A 16,493-nucleotide genomic window follows, 5' to 3' on the forward strand; every position below is an offset into this window, starting at 1 on the left:
ATTTAGTAGAGAAATGTTGGATTTGATAAGCGAGGACGGAAAACAAGAAAAGAATGAAGTAGAGGCATGGGAGGAAGCCATGTGATGTGACAGCACAATGAATGTTGACTTTCTGGTTCTGAGAGTCTTGTATTCTACTATTTGCTAGCACCACGCTGGGCACATAGCCCTACTGTTAGCTCATATGGTGATTTTGGATGAAGTAGAAAAGGATGTTGCCAGGCAAAGTGGCTCATGCCTGTAATCTCAGCACTTTGGGAAGCCAAGGCGGGCGAATTGCCTGAGCTCAGGAGTTCAAAACTATCCTGGGCAAAATCACCCATGGTGAAACCCCATCTCTACTAAAAATACAAATACAAATAATAATAATAATAATAATAATAATAATACCAGGGCATGGTGGAGCACTCCTGTAATCCCAGCTACTTGGGAGGCTGAGGTGGGAGAATCACTTAGCCCGAGAGGCCGAGGGCGCCGTGAGATGAGATCGCACCACTGTACTCTGGCCTGGGCAACAGAACGAGACTCCATCTCAAAAAAAGAAAAAGAAGATGCCTCTTTCTTTTTTCTTTGTAGAGATGGGGGTGGGGGAGCTGGATCTCACTATGTTGCCAAGGCTGGTCTTGAACTTCTGGGCTGAAGCAATCTTCACAGCTAGGCCTTCCGAAGTGCTGGGACTACAGGCATGCACCACTGTGCCTGGCCAGATGCCTCTTTCTTAAGATACTTTACTGCCATCTGTTGGAAAACTGTCATCATAACTATATAAATTAATAATGAGTACAATGATGGTGTCTCATGGTACGATGTACACAAATATGAACAGCAGCCCTGCCTGTCACCTGCAGGGCCCCTGGTGCCAGGTTACATATGCTGAGTTTAGCAAACCTTGAGGGTGGCAGGCAGGAGTTGAGGCAGCAGGCCAAGGGGTGGCCCAGCTATATCACTCCAGGGTCCCAGCCTCAAAGGTGTTCAGTTGAGTTGCTTCTCACTTTATTGTCTCGCCCCTGGCAGCCCAGGTAGATTGTTTTGGTGGGGGCTTTTGGTCAGTTTTGGTCATTTGTCAAAACCTACTACATGGGAGTGGTGTTTTTTCTAGGAGAAGTTTGTATAGGTTTACCAAAAAAAAAACTATGTATTTTACATTTGATGGGAATTATATTACCTTTTGTGGTCCACGTATCTGTATTAATGACAAGATCTAGGACCAGGGGTGGTGGCTCACACCTGTAATTCCAGCACTTTGGGAGGTTAAGGCAAGCAGATTGCTAGAGGCCCAAAGTTAGAGACCAGCCTGATCAACATAGCAAAACCCCATCTCCACTAAAAATTTAAAAATTAGGCCAGGTGAGGTGGCTCATGCCTGTAATCCCAGCACCTTGGGAGACCGAGGTGGGTGGATCACCTGAGGTCAGGAGTTCGAGACCAGCCTGGCCAACGTGGTGAAACCCCCGTCTCTACTAAAAACACAAAAATTAGCCGGGTGTGGTGGCACACACATGTAATCCCAGCTACTCAGGAGGCTGAGGCAGAAGAATTGCTCAAACCCAGGAGGCAAAAGTTGTAGTGAGCGAAGATCCCACCACTGCACTCCAGCCTGGGCGACAGAGCGAGATTCCCTCTCAAAAAAAAAAGGCCGGGCGCGGCTCACTGCTGTAATCCCAGCACTTTGGGAGGCTGAGGTGGGAGGATCACAAGGTCAGGAGTTCGAGACCAGCCTGACCAACATGGGGAAAACCCTGTCTCTACTAAAAATACAAAACTTAGCCAGGCATGGTGACAAGCACCCGTAATCCCAGTTACTCAGGAGGCTGAGGCAGGGGAATCGCTTGAACCTGGGAGATGGAGGTTGCAGTGAACCGAGATCATGCCACTGCACTCCAGCCTGGGTGACAGAGTGAGACTCCATCTCAAAAAAAAAAAAAAAAAATTAACTGGGCATGGTGGTGGGTGCCTGTAATCCCAGCTACTCAGGAGCTGAGGCACGAGAATTACTTGAACCTAGGAGGCGGAGATTGCAGTGAGCCGAGATCGCACCATTGCACTCCAGCCTGGGCAATAAGAGCGAAACTCTGTCTCAATAAATAAATAAATAAATAAATAAATAAATAAATAAATGATTCTGTCTCAAAAATATATAGAATACAGACAAGCTCTTTGTCTTTCACCAGCTTAATAAGGTGACCTTGCCTCCTCTGAGGCTCGAACTCAGGGCCTTCAGATTATGAGACTGATGCGCTGCCTACTGCGTTAAGGAGGCATCTGGAAGATGTTTTGCTTCGTATAATATACAATTCTATAGGTTTTGGCAAACATAATTGTGTAATCACTATGCAGTCAAAAAATAGAATAATAATTTTGTTCCCCAAAGCTTTTAAGAGCTCAGCCATAGCTAAATATATCTTCCTTTTGGGATCTGGTCCAAGTGCCATTCACTTCCCTTCATTATATCATCCAGCCTTTCCTAGGAAGCTCTTGGCTCTCAAACTGATGTGAATAAGGAGGCCACTGCGTTCACAATGTAAGGGAGAAGGGTGGGTGCAGCAGATAAAGTCATCCACCCATACTCTAAAAATACTCTTAACCTAGGGGGACCCAGGGAGAAGGGGGAAGAGGCTGAGGGGAGCACTGGAGTCACTCCTGGGCTTATAGGAGAGCCAAAGCGACTCTTCTGCTTCCTTGGTCCAGCCACCCTACCCTGTCTCAGCCTCCACACACACTCTTCTTTCTTTCCCTCCCTCCCTCCCTCCCTTTCCTTCCTTTCCTTCCTTTCCTTCCTTTCCTTCCTTTCTTCCCTCCCTCCCTCCCTCCCTCCCTCCCTTCCTTCCTTCTTCTTCTTTTTTGTTTTTTGATGGAGTTTTGCTCTTGTCTCCCAGGCTGCAGTGCAGTGGCATGATCTTGGCTTACTGCAACCTCCGCCTCCTGGGTTCGAGGGATTCTCCTGCCTCAGTCTCCCAAATAGCAGGGACTACAGGCACATGCCACAACACCTGGCTAATTTTGGTATTTTTGGTAGAGACGGGGTTTCACCATGTTGCCCAGGCTGGTCTCGAACTCCTAATCTCTGGTGATCCACCTGCCTGGGCCTCCCCAAGTGCTGGAATTACAGGCATGAGCCACCACACATGGCCCACACACTCATATAAAGTACACACATACAATTATTTACACATGCAAACACACATACATCTAATATATATAAGCACATAATATACATACATGATCACCACTATGCACAAATGCTTACTCACATAGAAATAAGCTCAAACAGGCTGGGCATGGTGGCTCATGCCTGTAATCCCAGCAGTTTGGGAGGACGAGTAGGTGGAATGCCTGAGCTAAGGAGTTCCAGACCAGCTTGGACAACATACTGAGACCCTTGTCCCTAATAAAATACAAAAATTACCCGGGTGTGGTGGCGCACACCTGTATAATCCCAACTACTCTGGAGGCTGAGGCAGGAGAACCGCTTGAACCCAGGAGGCAGAGGTTGCAGTGAGCCGAGATAGCACCACTGCAATTCAGCCTGGGCGACAAAGAGAGACTACATTTCAAGAAAAAGAAAAAATAAAAAAAGCTCAAACAGAAATACACAAGCTCACACATCTGGGAAAGTTGCATCTTGCATCACTTGGGGACGTTATCAGTAATTTGCTCCTCCTGTTGCTTCAACTTCATACTTCCTCACCATGGGGTATCAGAGTAAGCCTGAGGCTGACTATTCTTTGTGGCTTCTTTGTTGCTGTGGGTTAGGATAGATGAAGGGTAATGTTTAATTTTCAACTGATTTAGGAAACTTGTGTTTGAGAGACATGAGGATCCTGATGCTGGTTACAGGCGAGGTGTTGGAGGCTAGTGGGACACAGGGTATGGGGAAGTGAGGCATATGTGACTTATTTTGTAAAGATGCATCAGAGGTAGCTGAGTGCATCACTACTTCCTTAGATATATTGGTGTTTCTAGTCTTAATAAAGCCCATATTTGTAAAGCTTACATTTTTCTATACGATATGTGGAATTTGTTTCGATTGTACATGGTGAACTCCACATTGAGTGTTGGAGAGAAAATGTTTGAGCACCTGTGAGTTCATCAGCTGATGTGTTCTTGAATGCTATACTGAGCTGGAGAGTAGACAGGTTATGCCTGGGTAGAGCTGAGCTGACCCATGCTAGCATAGGTATAGGCTGTCTCCAGAAGGATTCACAAGGCTTTGCTCACTTCACAGTAAAAGGTATTTCTTAGTTGTTTTAATATTAAGTTTTTGGTTTTTTTCCAGATGGAGTCTTGCTCTGTCGCCTAGGCTGGAGTGCAATGGCTTGATCTCAGCTCACCACAACCTCTGCCTCCTGGGTTCAAGCAATTCTCGTGCCTCAGCCTCCCGAGTAGCTGGGACTACAGGCACGCACCATCATACCCTGCTAATTTTTGTATTTTTAGTAGAGACGGCGTTTCACCTTGGTGGTCAGGTTGGTCTCAAACTCCTGACCTCAGGGGATCCGCCCACCTCGGCCACCCAAAGTGCCGGAATTATAGGCATGAGCCACTGCACCCGGTCTATTACATATTTTTTAATAGTGTGATGGTAATTTTATGTGTCAACGTGACTGGGCTAACGGATGCCTAGGTAGCTAGTAAAACATTATTTCTGGGTGTGTCTGTAAAGCATTTCCAGAAGAGGTTAGCATCTGAATCGGTACACCGAGATCGCCCTCACCAATGTGGGTGGGCATCATCTAGTCCACTGAGGTCCTGAATTCATCAAAAAGGCAGAGGAAGGGAGAATTTGTTCTCTCTCTCTCTCTCTCTTTTTTTTTTTTTTTTTTTTTTTGAGACAGAGTCTCACTCATTCATCCAGGCTGGAGTGCAGTGGTGCGATCTAGGCTCACTGCAACCTCCACTTCCCAGGTTCAAGCAATTCTCATGCCTCAGCCTCCCGAGTACCTGGAATTACAGGTGCATCCTGCCACTCCTGGCTATTTTTGTATTTTTAGTAGAGACGGGGTTTCACCATGTTAGCCATGCTGGTCTAGAACTCCTGACTTCAAGTGATCCACCCCCTTTGGCCTCCCAAAGTGCTGGGATTACAGGCATGAGCCACCATGCCTGGCCTGCTCTCTCTTCTTGAGCTGGGACATTCTTCATCTCCTGCCTTTGGACATCTGATTCTTGGGCCTCCAGACTCAGATTGAATTACACCACTGGCTTTCCTGAGCCTCCAGCTTATAGATAGCAGATTGTGGAACTTCTTTCTCAGTCTTCGTAATCATATGAGCCAATCTCTCAAAAGAAATCTCTTTCTCTATATCTATATATATCCTGTTGGTTCTGTTTCTCCGGAGAACCCTGATTAATACAAATAGGTAATACATTCTTATGGTTCAAAACTCAAAAAGTATGAAACAATGTATAGTGAAACATTTCCATTCTATTCCTGATCCCAGCCATTCAGTTTCCTTCCCCAGAAGCAATCAATTTTTTTTTTTCAGATATTTTTATTTTGAGACAGAGTTTTGCTCTCATCCAGGCTGGAGTGCAATGGCGTGATCTCAGCTCTCTGCAACCTCTGCCTCCCGGGTTCAAGCGATTCTCCTGCCTCAGCCTCCTAAGTAGCTAGAATTACAGGTGCCCGCCACCATGCCTGGCTAATTTTTGTATTAAATAGGCCATGCATATATATAAAAATACATAATTATTTTATTTTCTCTTTTTTATACATTTGATAACATATTACACAGTTTTTCCTTTTTTTTTTTCTTTCTCTTGTTTTGTTTTATAGCTGCATAGTATTCCAGTGTTGGTAGAAACTATAGTTTCTTTAATCTGTCTCCTATAGCTAGGTATTTAGATTGTTTTCAGTTTTTTGTTTTGTTTTGTTTTGTTTTTCCCCTGAGACGGAGTCTTGCTCTATCTCCCAGGCTGGAGTGCAGTAGCACAATCTCGGCTCACTGCAACCTCTGCCACCCAGGTGGTGAGCGATTTTCCTGCCTCAGCCTCCTGAGTAGCTGGTATTACAGGTGTGAGCCACGATGCCCAGCTAATTTTTGTATTTTTAGTAGAGGCGGGGTTTCACCCTGTTGGCCAGGCTGGTCTCAAACTCCTGACCTGGTGATCTGCCGGCCTCAGCCTCCCAAGTGCTGGAATTACAGGTGTGAGCCACTGCGCCTGGCTCTGTTTTCAGTTTTTGCTGTTACAAACAGCAATTATAACAGTTTTTGCTGTTACAGACAGCAAATTATGTATATTTGTAATTATATATATTTGATCCAAGATATATGTCAATACCTCATTCTGGTTTTCAAAACAGGGTTCGGCTCTGTGAGTGGATCTGTGTGGACCTTTCCTAAGGATTCATTCCCTCCACTCTTAGACTGATCTGTCGTGATCATATCCTCCCTTCTCTCTAGTTTGGTGTTGCTTTTGCAAGGTATAGACTTGCAAGATATAGCTCTGCTGTTCGTGCCTTCCTCCAAGGCAGAAGCAAGGCTGGAGAGAGTAATAAAAAGGCAAGTAATCTCCTGTCTCTTCAAACTGACGTTTTCAAAACACTCATTGAGGCAGGGCGCAGTGGCCCATACCTGTAATCCCAGCACTTTAGGATGCTGAGGTGGGAGGATCCCTTGAGTCTAGGGGTTCCAGACCAGCCTGGGCAACATGGTGAAACCCCATCTTAATTTAAAAAAAAGATTATAATTAAATGGCCAGGTGCGGTGACTCACTCCTGTAATCCCAGCATTTTGGGAGGCCGAGGTAGGTGGGTCATGAGCTTAGGAGATTGAGACCATCCTGATTAACATGGTGAAACCCCGTCTCTACTAAAAATACAAAACAAAATTAGCTGGGCTTGGTGGTGGGCGCCTGTAGTCCCAGTTACTCAGGAGGCTGTGGCAGGAGAATGATGTGAACCCAGGAGGCAGAGCTTGCAGTGAGCCAAGATTGCGCCACTGCACTCCAGCCTGGGCAACAGAGTGAGACTCCGTCTCAAAAAAAAAACAACCAAAAAAATTATAATTAAAAAAAGATCATAAGAAGTCAGTTGGGTATATAAAGCTAGAGTCCAGGGGTAAATTCCAGTTAGAGTTAATATATGTAAAGTGCTTAAAACAGTACTATGTGTTTCTTTTTAAGCTGTCAGGTTGTGTCACTCCTTCGCTCAAAACTCTCCGGTGATTTCTCATTTTATTCAGACAATGGCAAAATCTTTATAGCGTGCCTACAAGGCTCTCCATGATTTATCCTCCTACCCCGACATCTACTTTGGTGATGGTTAATACTAGCTATTGTAACAAATAAACCCCACCGTACCAGTGGCTTCACACAACTGAAGTTTATTTTTTGTTCACAGAACAGTCCGGTGTGGGTATTCTTGGTCAGCTGGAGCCTTTCCTCCATGTGCTTTGCCATTACTTAGAGCCTCAGAATCTTCTAATTCTAGCTGGTGGAAGGCAAAAATAGAAAGAAGGGAGAAGTCTAATCTGCTTCTTAAGTGCCCTGATCTAGCAGTGGCATACATAAAGTCCTACACACATTCCATTGTTGAGAACTAGTCACGTGGCCACATCTGGATGCAAGTAGGGCTGGGCAGTGTCCTGAGGAGGCGGGTCTACACACTATGGAGGAGAAAATTGATGTTTTGAATTGCAAGCCAACTCCACCACACCTTCTACCATCTTCCACCACTCATCCCTACCCTAACCCTCTCCAGCCACCTTGGCTTCCTTATTGCTCTATGAACACTCCAGGCACACTCTGCCGCACACCCTCTCCTGGGGTTATGTTCCCTTAGATGTCCACTTGCTCTCTCATGTTCCTCATCCTAAAATGGGTGTCCCAGATTGCAACTTATTAAAAGTATATTATGTCCCAGATTTTAAAAATTTCTTTTTTCCATTAATTTATGAATCTTCAATGCAATTCTATGAGGGGTCAGAATGACTCTTCTCATTTCAATGTTTAACTGATGTGCCCCAGTTTACATAGCTAGTAAGAATGGGAGTGGGGATTTAAACATTAAATCTTCACGCCTGTAATCCCAGCACTTTAGGAAGTTGAGGTGGGCAGATCACCTGAGGTCAGGAGTTCGAGACCAGCCTGGATAACATGGTGAAACCCCGTCTCTACTAAAAATACAAAAATTAGCTGGGTATGGTGGCGCACGCCTGTAGTTCCAGCTACTCGGGAGGCTGAGGCAGGAAATAGCTTGAACTCGGGAGGCAGAAGTTGCAGTGAGCCGAGGTTGTGCCGCTGCTCTCCAGCCTGGGTGACAGAGTGAGACTCTGTCTCAAACAAACAAAAAAACATTAAATCTTGGCCTGGCGCAGTGGCTCACGCCTTTAATCTCAGCACTTTGGGAGGCCGAGGCAGGCGGATCACAAGGTCAAGATATTGAGACCATCCTGGCTAACACGGTGAAACCCCATCTCTACTAAAAATACAACAAAATTAGCCTGGCGTGGTGGCGGGCATCTGTAGTCCCTGCTACTCGGGAGGCTGAGGCAGGAGAATGGTGTGAACCCTCGAGGAGGACCTTGCAGTGAGCGGAGATTGCCATGGCACTCTAGCCTGGGCAACAGAGTGAGACTCCATCTCAAAAAACAAACAAACAAAAAACAAAAAACAAACAAAAAAAATTAGCCAGGCATGGTGCACGAGCCTGTAGTCCCAGCTACTTGGGAGGCTGAGGCAGGAGAATCGTTTGAACCTGGGAGGTGGAGGTTACAGTGAGCCGAGATGGAGCCACTGCACTCTAGCCTGGGCGACCAAAAAAAAAAAAAAAAAAAAGAAAAAAGAAAAAAAAAATCTTAAGAGCATCCCTTCCTATATTTTCTTATTCTCTAAGAAGCAATCACTCTGCCAAACTTATTTCCTACTGGGAAGGAGATCACTTTACAGTTGAGTAGTCTGGGCTTCTGAGCAGTTACATTTCCCAGGGCAAATTAATACAGTTATGCATTTGTTTTTAACTTGTGTTTTATGAGTTGAGTTAATATGAAAGGTTGTCTAGCACCAGATCACCCCGGACACCTTGGATAAAAAGTTTCTGGACTTTTCAGTTGAGGACATTTATTCCTTTCTCAAATTTCTTTTTCCACATCACCCCTAGAGTGATCATTCTCAGATTTGGGTCAGATGTTGTCACTCCTTGGCTTGAATTCCTTTACTTTACCTCACTCATCCTCAACTCATGTACCTTACAGGATAAATTATTTTTAAAAAATTTTATTTGTTTGTTTGCTTATTTATTTATGACATGGGTCACATTACGTTCTCCAGGCTAGTCTCAAACTCCTGGGTTCAAGCAGTCCTCCTGCCTCTGATGCCCAAAATGTTGGGATTACCAGTGTGAGTGTAATCTACTGGTTAATTAGTAGCCACTACACCTGGCCAAGGATAAATTCTTTAGCCTTGTATTTGAATCCAGTACTCCTTCCTCTGTTCTTCTTCCTCCCCTGGTTTCATTCCCTTTAAACTCTCCATCTCCCATCTTAATGTTAATGAATTACTTGTTGGTGCCTGAACATACCGTTTTATCTGTTGCTCCCTGTTGTTACACATACCTAGTTTCCCCCACCCTTTTTACCTGAGAAACTTCCTGTTGATCTTCTGGAACTCAGGTCAGAGTATATACCTCCTTCTGGAAACCTTCCCTGACCATTCCCCAATCTGGAGAGATGTCCTCCTTCTGTGCTCTGTAACTTTTTTTTTTTAATGGAGTCTCACCTGAGGTCAGGAGTTCGAGACCAGCCTGACCAACACGGTGAAACCCCGTCTCTACTGAATACAAAAAATTAGCCGGGCGTGGTGTTGCACACCTGTAATCCTAGCTACTTGGGTGGCTGAGGCAGGAGAATCGCTTGAACCTGGGAGGCAGAGGTGCAGTGAGCCGAGATCGTGCCATTGCACCCCAGCCTGGGTAACAAGAGAGAACTCCGTCTCAAAAAAAAAAAAAAAAAAATCTGTAATATTTACTGAGTGATTTCCATGTTCCAGGCAGTATTCTCATTGCTTTACCTGTACTTGCATTTATCTTATGTAATTGTCTCAAAAACCATGACGCCTGGCACTTAGAGATTAACTTGCTCAAGGTCAAAAGTAAATGATCGTTAGGATTGAAATCCAAGCATTTTTTTCTAGAGCCCATCCTAGTAACCACTATACTTGTGTTGCCTTTCTGGCCTCTGATCTCCAGTTTCCAACAAAGACACATCTGCCTAGCTTCTATGGGAAAGGAAATCGGAGGGTCCTAGGACAAGGACCAATACTTAAGTTTCCCTCCGTCTTCTCTCCATCTTCTTACAGGAAAACAGGTTTAGGGGTGGATCTGAGAGTTTTCACAGAGTGAAGAGAAAGGGGAGCTCCCAAATGGCAGTCGCCTCAAAGAGGCTTCCAGAGAAAAAAGGAGAGAGCGTGGGAAAAGGGCAGGCTGGGAGGTGGGAGCGGCGAGGAACGGGATGCTGACCACAAGCCCAGGATTCTAGACCAGGCTTTGTCTCTTAGACTAAGTGTAACCTTGGATAAGTCCTTGCTTCTTTCTGAGACTCAGTTTCCCCGTCTGGAAAATAAGGGTAAATATAAAACCGGCTGATCCGCCCCTGCCAAAAGAGAGGACAGGGAGAAGGCCCTGTCAGGGGTCTAGGCTGACACACTGCAGATAGGATTGGATGAGCTTCCGAGCTCAGCCGCGAGACCCCATCCTCATGGCAAGGCCGCGCTAAGATATCTGAACCTCTGGTTGCTGTGTGGGTGGTTGGGGGCAGAGCATGGGCCAAGTGCCCGGTTCTGCAGGCTTCGCCCACTCTTCTCGCACCTCCTGAGCCCTCCCTAAAGGAGTCTCAATCCCGGGGGAGGGCTGGTGGCAGTTGCGGGCGACCAAGCAGTCGCCAGCTGCCCTGCGGCGACCCTCCGGGAAGCTGCGGCCCGCGGGCTCCGAAGAGCATCACGTCATCCTTTCCTCCAGGAGTTCGCCCCCTCCCGGAGGGCGCCTGCGCAGGCGCGGCGGGAGGAGGGTCGAGGTGGGGGCTGTCCCCGCGCTTTCCGCCCTTCTCCAGGCTCGCTCGGGCCGCGGCGCTCTTGGCTAGCTGCAGCGGCGGCGGCGCGGAGGGGAAGGCGTCCAGGATGCGGCGCGGGGCGGCCCGGTGCCCCCCCGCCCCGTCACGGCAGCCGCGGCGGCCGAGGGGACCTGGCCAGGGCCGGGGGCGGCGGCCTGAGCCGCGGTAGCGGCGGCGGCAGCGGCTGCGGCTGCGGCTGCGGGAGGGGCGGCCTGAGGGCGGGCGGGCGGGCGCCCGGGTTGCTGGGGCTCCGTGTAGCTCCGCACGGCCCGGCCCGTCTCGTCTCGGCCCCGGCGCCATGAGCGGCGGCGGCGGCGGCGGCGGAGGGGGCTCGGCGCCCAGTCGCTTCGCCGACTACTTTGTCATCTGCGGACTGGACACCGAGACCGGGCTGGAGCCGGACGAGCTGTCGGGTGAGTGCGCGCCGAGCCCGCGGCCGCTTTCCCGCGCCCGCTGTGGTCGGGGACCCAGGAAGAAACCTCCCTTTAGCCCCGCTTTGTCCCGGGAGCCGGGCGAGTGTCGGCCGGGAGGACCAGGGCGGGCGCGGGCGAGGGGGGCGTTGGGCTGGAGCGGGGAAACGGATGAGGGGCTCTGAGCCATAAGGGGTCCAAACCTGCGGCCCACTGCGCCGTGGCCACGTCCTCGGCGACCAGAAAGACGGAGGGTTGTGTGTTCTCAGTTTGGTGTAGGTTGAGTGACTTCGTTTAAAATAAAGGAAAGCTTGTCCTCCAGCACCCATTAGGGAGGGAAGGCGTCCCACGTCCTAGTGAAAGTAAGTTCCACCCAGACTTTAAAAAAAGGAAAACAAAAACTTGGTGAGTGTATCTGGCCACTTCCCAAGAAGCCTGTGATACCAGTTCCTCAAAACCGTTATAACCCAGCCCTCGGCTGGGCCCCCTGAGTTTTCCTACAGATTGCAGCTCTGCACGTCTGGATGGGACATGAAGTAATAAAGTGAACTTGGGCGGCACCAAGAAGAGTGGGAACTCCCTTAGCTCTGGAAAGGGCTTGTATCCCGGGGCCATGCCTTTTTTGAAAAGTAATTTATGTCCTTTATGAGGCCAGAGGGGTTTGTGAATAAAACGGTAGCAGCATTCTAGTTGGAGAGGCTTGGTGTGTTGTGGTGCGTCTCAAGTCACTTTCAAAGGGAAAGTGATGAGAGGAGTCAAAGATGGGGCCCTGACCAGATTTGGCACTCATTGCAGAAGGCGTGAAAATTACAGTCCCCGTGACTTTTCCACTGCACTGTCATTGGAATCTTTGAATTGTAACAGTTTTGAAAATAAGTTTTTGTCTGGAGTTTACAGTTAGTGGGTTTCAAGTGGGTGGAGGTTTGTCGAGTTGTACTTTAAGGTTATGTGATCCTGATGAGGGAGACCCCTTTTCACTTTTCTGTCTCTAAGGTTTCTCTCTCGAAAGTGATTATCCTGTTGACTAATCTTGCTTTGCCTCAACGATGACAAGACAGTTTTGTTTTTGGTCAACAGAAAAAGTCCAGTGTTTCTTATGAAAAAAAATTAGGCGGGGCTCAGTGGCTCACCACCCAGCGGCTGACGGGTAATCCCAGCACTTTGGGAGGCCGAGGGGGGCGTATCACTTGAGGTCAGGAGTTCGAGACCAATTTGACCAACATGGTGAAACCCCTGTCTCTACTAAAAATACAAAAATTAGCTGGGCGTCGTGGCGTGTGGCTGTAATCCCAGCTACTCGGGAGGCTGAGGTAGGAGGATCGCTTTAACCCAGGAGGCGGAGGTTGCAGTGAGCTGAGATTGCGCCACTACACTCCAGTCTGGGTGATTGCACCACTATACTCCAGTCTGGGTGATAGAGCGAGACTCTGTCTGGGAAAAAAGAAAAAAAAAAAAGAAAACGTGATAAATTCATGCTTTAACAAGGTTAGAAAAAAATAAGCTATTTCCTCAATAGCAGGTAGAGAAAATATGAAGCAGTAATATAATTAATATTAGGCTTTTTGTTGGGGTAGTTTTATTGTTTCTAATTTACTTTAAAAAAATTTTAATTTTAGGCCGGGCGCAGTGGCTCACGTCTGTAATCCCAGCACTTTGGGAGGCCGAGGTGGGCAGATCACGAGGTCAGGAGATTGCAACCACCCTGGCTAACACGGTGAAACCCCGTCTCTACTGAAAATACAAAAAATTAGCCGGGCATGGTGGCGGACGCCTGTAGTCCCAGCTACTTGCGGGGCTGAGGCAGCAGAATGGCATGAACTCGGGAGGCGGAGCTCGCAATGAGCTTGTGCCACTGCACTCCAACCTGGGAGACAGAGCGAAACTCCGTCTCAAAAAAAAAAAAAAATTAATAAATAAATTTTAATTTTGATGGGTACATAATAATTGTTCAAGTTCATCTTTTAAGGTCTTCAAATTCTTATAGTACAGCTGTTTTTCATCTTTTTCCTATATGGTAAGTATGTGACTTTGATGTAACTTTTGGAATTCGGTTCAAGGTATTGGTGTTGGAAGGGTACCTGAGAGAGGAAAATGAGGCCCAGGAAGGACAGTGGGACCTGCATCCACTAGTTAATTGCTTGGTCCAGTGCTCTTCTCATGACATTAAACTGCATCTCATTGGCCTGGCTGGAGGTCTTTAGAAAACACTAACATGTTGAGAAATGTTAAAAACAACATAATTCTTCTCAATAAAAGAAACTTTAAGGTGGTGGAATAAACTTTTTTTTTTAATGCTGTGCTTTTGGGTGTCAAATTGTATGAACACTTGATTTGAGAAGATAGAATGTTTTGCGAATGATAGAGCATAAGAATGAAGCTGGGAAGTTAACTGTTAGTGAGAGCATGAGTTTGGGGTAACATTCCTGCCCTGCTATTGACTATCTCTGTGATTGGGAGCAAGTTAGAGATAACCCTGTCAGGGTCCTCATCTATAAAAAAAGAACGTAAATAAAAATAATCTAATCCAGTAGACCTTCAAAAATGTTTAAAAACTGTCTTTCAACATTTCATTAAAAGAGAAATGTTATTCTCTTTTAATGAATATGTGTTAATTATCTGGCTTTTTGGCAAGCTAAAATTATGTCCCTGTGAAAGTTTATTGGGATAATAAAGAAAGGGGGATGAGTTGTATAAAATGTGTAAAGAAGGGTATTTTCTGTTTTTTTTTTTTTAAATGTGGTTGCGGTAGTGGAATGCCGAGACTACATTTCCAATAGGTGGCGTTTGTTAGAGTATGCAATGTTGAAAGGATTTTTTTTCCTCCCTTCATTTCATTTCTGGTGGGTGGGTAGGGGAATCTGAACTATCCAGAGGGGGAATCTTTTTTTTTTGGAGACACATCTCACTCTGTTGCCCTGGCTGGAGTGCGGTACTGCAATATTGGCTCGCTGAAACCTCCGTCTCCCAGGTTCAAGCAATTCTTCTGCCTTAGCTTCCCAAGTAGCTGGGATTACGAGCCGCGCGCGCCACCATGTCCAGCTAATTTTTGTATCTTTTGTAGAGATGGGGTTTCACCATGTTGGCCAGGCTGGTCTCGAATTCCTGACCAAGTGATCTGCCCACCTCGGCCTCCCAAAATGCTGGGATTACAGGCATGAGCCACCACTCCCAGAGGGAATCTTTGAATAAAACAAAACAGAATACAAATAGCAGGTTCTTCCTGAGACTCTCCAGGGTGCATTTTCTCTCCTCAGCCTGCCTTGTAGCTCCCAAACTGATGATATTGTACTCAGTGAAACTACAGGAAATTGTAATTTGCACCCAGGTTCTCCAAGAAGGTATTGAGGAGTCTCTAAGAAGGTGCACTCCGCATAATTAACTTACATAGCTCAGGTAGCATCTACATTCTTAAAAAGTGAACCCAGAATAAGCAAATCAAAGATGCTCAGTGTTCCTTCTTGTTTTGTGGAGAAAGGTTAAGATTCATTCCTCTGTCTGCAACAAATAAACATGGAGGCTGGGCACAGTAGCTCATACCTGTAATCCCAGTACTTCGGGAGGCTGAGACTTGAGCCCAGGAGTTTGAGACCAGCCTGGGCAGCATGGCAAGACCCTGTCTCTACAGAAGTACAAAAAATTAGCTGGGTGTGGTGGCGTGTGCCTGTGGTCCCAGCTGCTCAGGAAGCTCAGGTGAGAAGGTCACTTGAGCCTAAGAGGCAGAGGTTGCAGTGAACTGAGATTGTTACACTGCACTCCAGGCTGAGCGACAGAGTGAGACCCTGTCTCAAATAAACAAATATACCTGAAGAAAAATAAAAATAAAAAACCCCAAATAAGCATAGAGCTTGCTGTGTTTATTATAGATTGAGATAATTGGATTTTATAGGAATCTCTTCCTGTCACCTCTTTCCCTTTCTTGCAGACTCAGCATGTAGGCAAGTAATGTAGAGTTGTTTTTTGTGCAAGGAATTGAGGAGGATGTGAAAATTAATTTTGTTTTCTGGTTGAGGAAGCTCTTTGGGCTGGAAGAAGAAGAAGGTAATCTGTGAGCAAAGCACAAATTTAGCCACCTTGAGGATATGGCATCTGCTTGTTGGCTTTTTGAACTTGTCAGTTAGGTAAGCAAATCTGGAAGAATTGCTTCTGATTTATGTTTTCCATTATTTTTGGCACATCCTAAGTGGAGAGGCAGATGGTAGTGTTCAGTTTCTTTTTCTACCTCTGATGGGCGAATGTCCTGGCGAATCTTCTTTTTCTTTGTTTCTTATGGTCACCACTAGGTGACCCCAGGAGAAGGCTTTACTGTGAAATGGGGTTCATGAGTTTATTTTCCTTGTCTCTGTTTGAGAATTAAGGTTCCTGAATGCTTGTGACCTATTTCTTACCTTGGAATCTGTAAGTTCCTCTGAACTGATCTGCACCTAGCATTGAGATATAAGTATCCTAGGTTCTTTCATCTGGTACTCCAATTTTCCCAGGCTCTGTGCAGAGGCTCTTGCCAGGAATTGAAGAGAAGTGGCTAGGGATAAGGATAGATGGGAAACTGGCCAGTGTCCTGTATGAACTTACTTAGAAAATTGAAACTACACTGTAATAGTCTCTCTTTTTTTTTCTTTTGAGTTGGAGTCTCGCTCTTTTGCCCAGGCTGGAGTGCAGTGGCATGATCTTAGCTCACTGCAACCTGTGCCTCTCCCGTTCAAGTGATTCTGAGCCTCAGCCTCCCGAGTAGCTGGGACCAGCTGCACCAGCACACTTGGCTAATTTTTGTATTTTTAGTAGAGACAGGATTTCGCCATGTTGGTGAGGCTGGTCTCAAACTCCATACCTCAGGTGACCCACCCGCATTGGCCTCCCAGAGTATTGGGATTACAGGTGTGAGCCACTTCACCTGGCCTGAAATAGTCTCTTAATGTCACCTTTAGAAGAGAGAGAGGGTCCTGGTACAGCAGCTCACCCTGTAATTCCAGCACTCTGGGAGGCTGAGGCAGGAGAATTGCTTGGGTCCAGGAGTTTGAGATCACCTTGGCCAATGTAGCAA

The 16,493-nt window shown here is 46.6% G+C and overlaps 1 protein-coding gene and 1 non-coding gene across 3 annotated transcripts in view; one reads left to right on the top strand and one right to left on the bottom strand.

Moving 5' to 3' along the window:
* Nucleotides 1–2,187: 2,187 nt before the first annotated feature.
* Nucleotides 2,188–2,260, bottom strand: TRNAM-CAU (transfer RNA methionine (anticodon CAU)). Its single transcript has one exon. It is a non-coding gene; the product is annotated as a tRNA-Met (tRNA).
* A 9,001-nt stretch (nt 2,261–11,261) lies between these two features.
* The window catches only part of DENND5A (DENN domain containing 5A), a 127,885-nt gene continuing 122,653 nt past the window's right edge, over nt 11,262–16,493 (top strand). For both annotated transcript variants that reach the window (XM_008007293.3, XM_037999737.2), the window contains exon 1: nt 11,262–11,458. In XM_008007293.3, the coding sequence (XP_008005484.3) occupies nt 11,344–11,458 (115 nt within the window). In that variant the 5' untranslated portion in view covers nt 11,262–11,343. The remainder of the gene's footprint in view (nt 11,459–16,493) is intronic.

This window comes from Chlorocebus sabaeus, chromosome 1 (assembly GCF_047675955.1).
Source record: "Chlorocebus sabaeus isolate Y175 chromosome 1, mChlSab1.0.hap1, whole genome shotgun sequence".
Taxonomy (NCBI): Eukaryota; Metazoa; Chordata; class Mammalia; order Primates; family Cercopithecidae; genus Chlorocebus; species Chlorocebus sabaeus.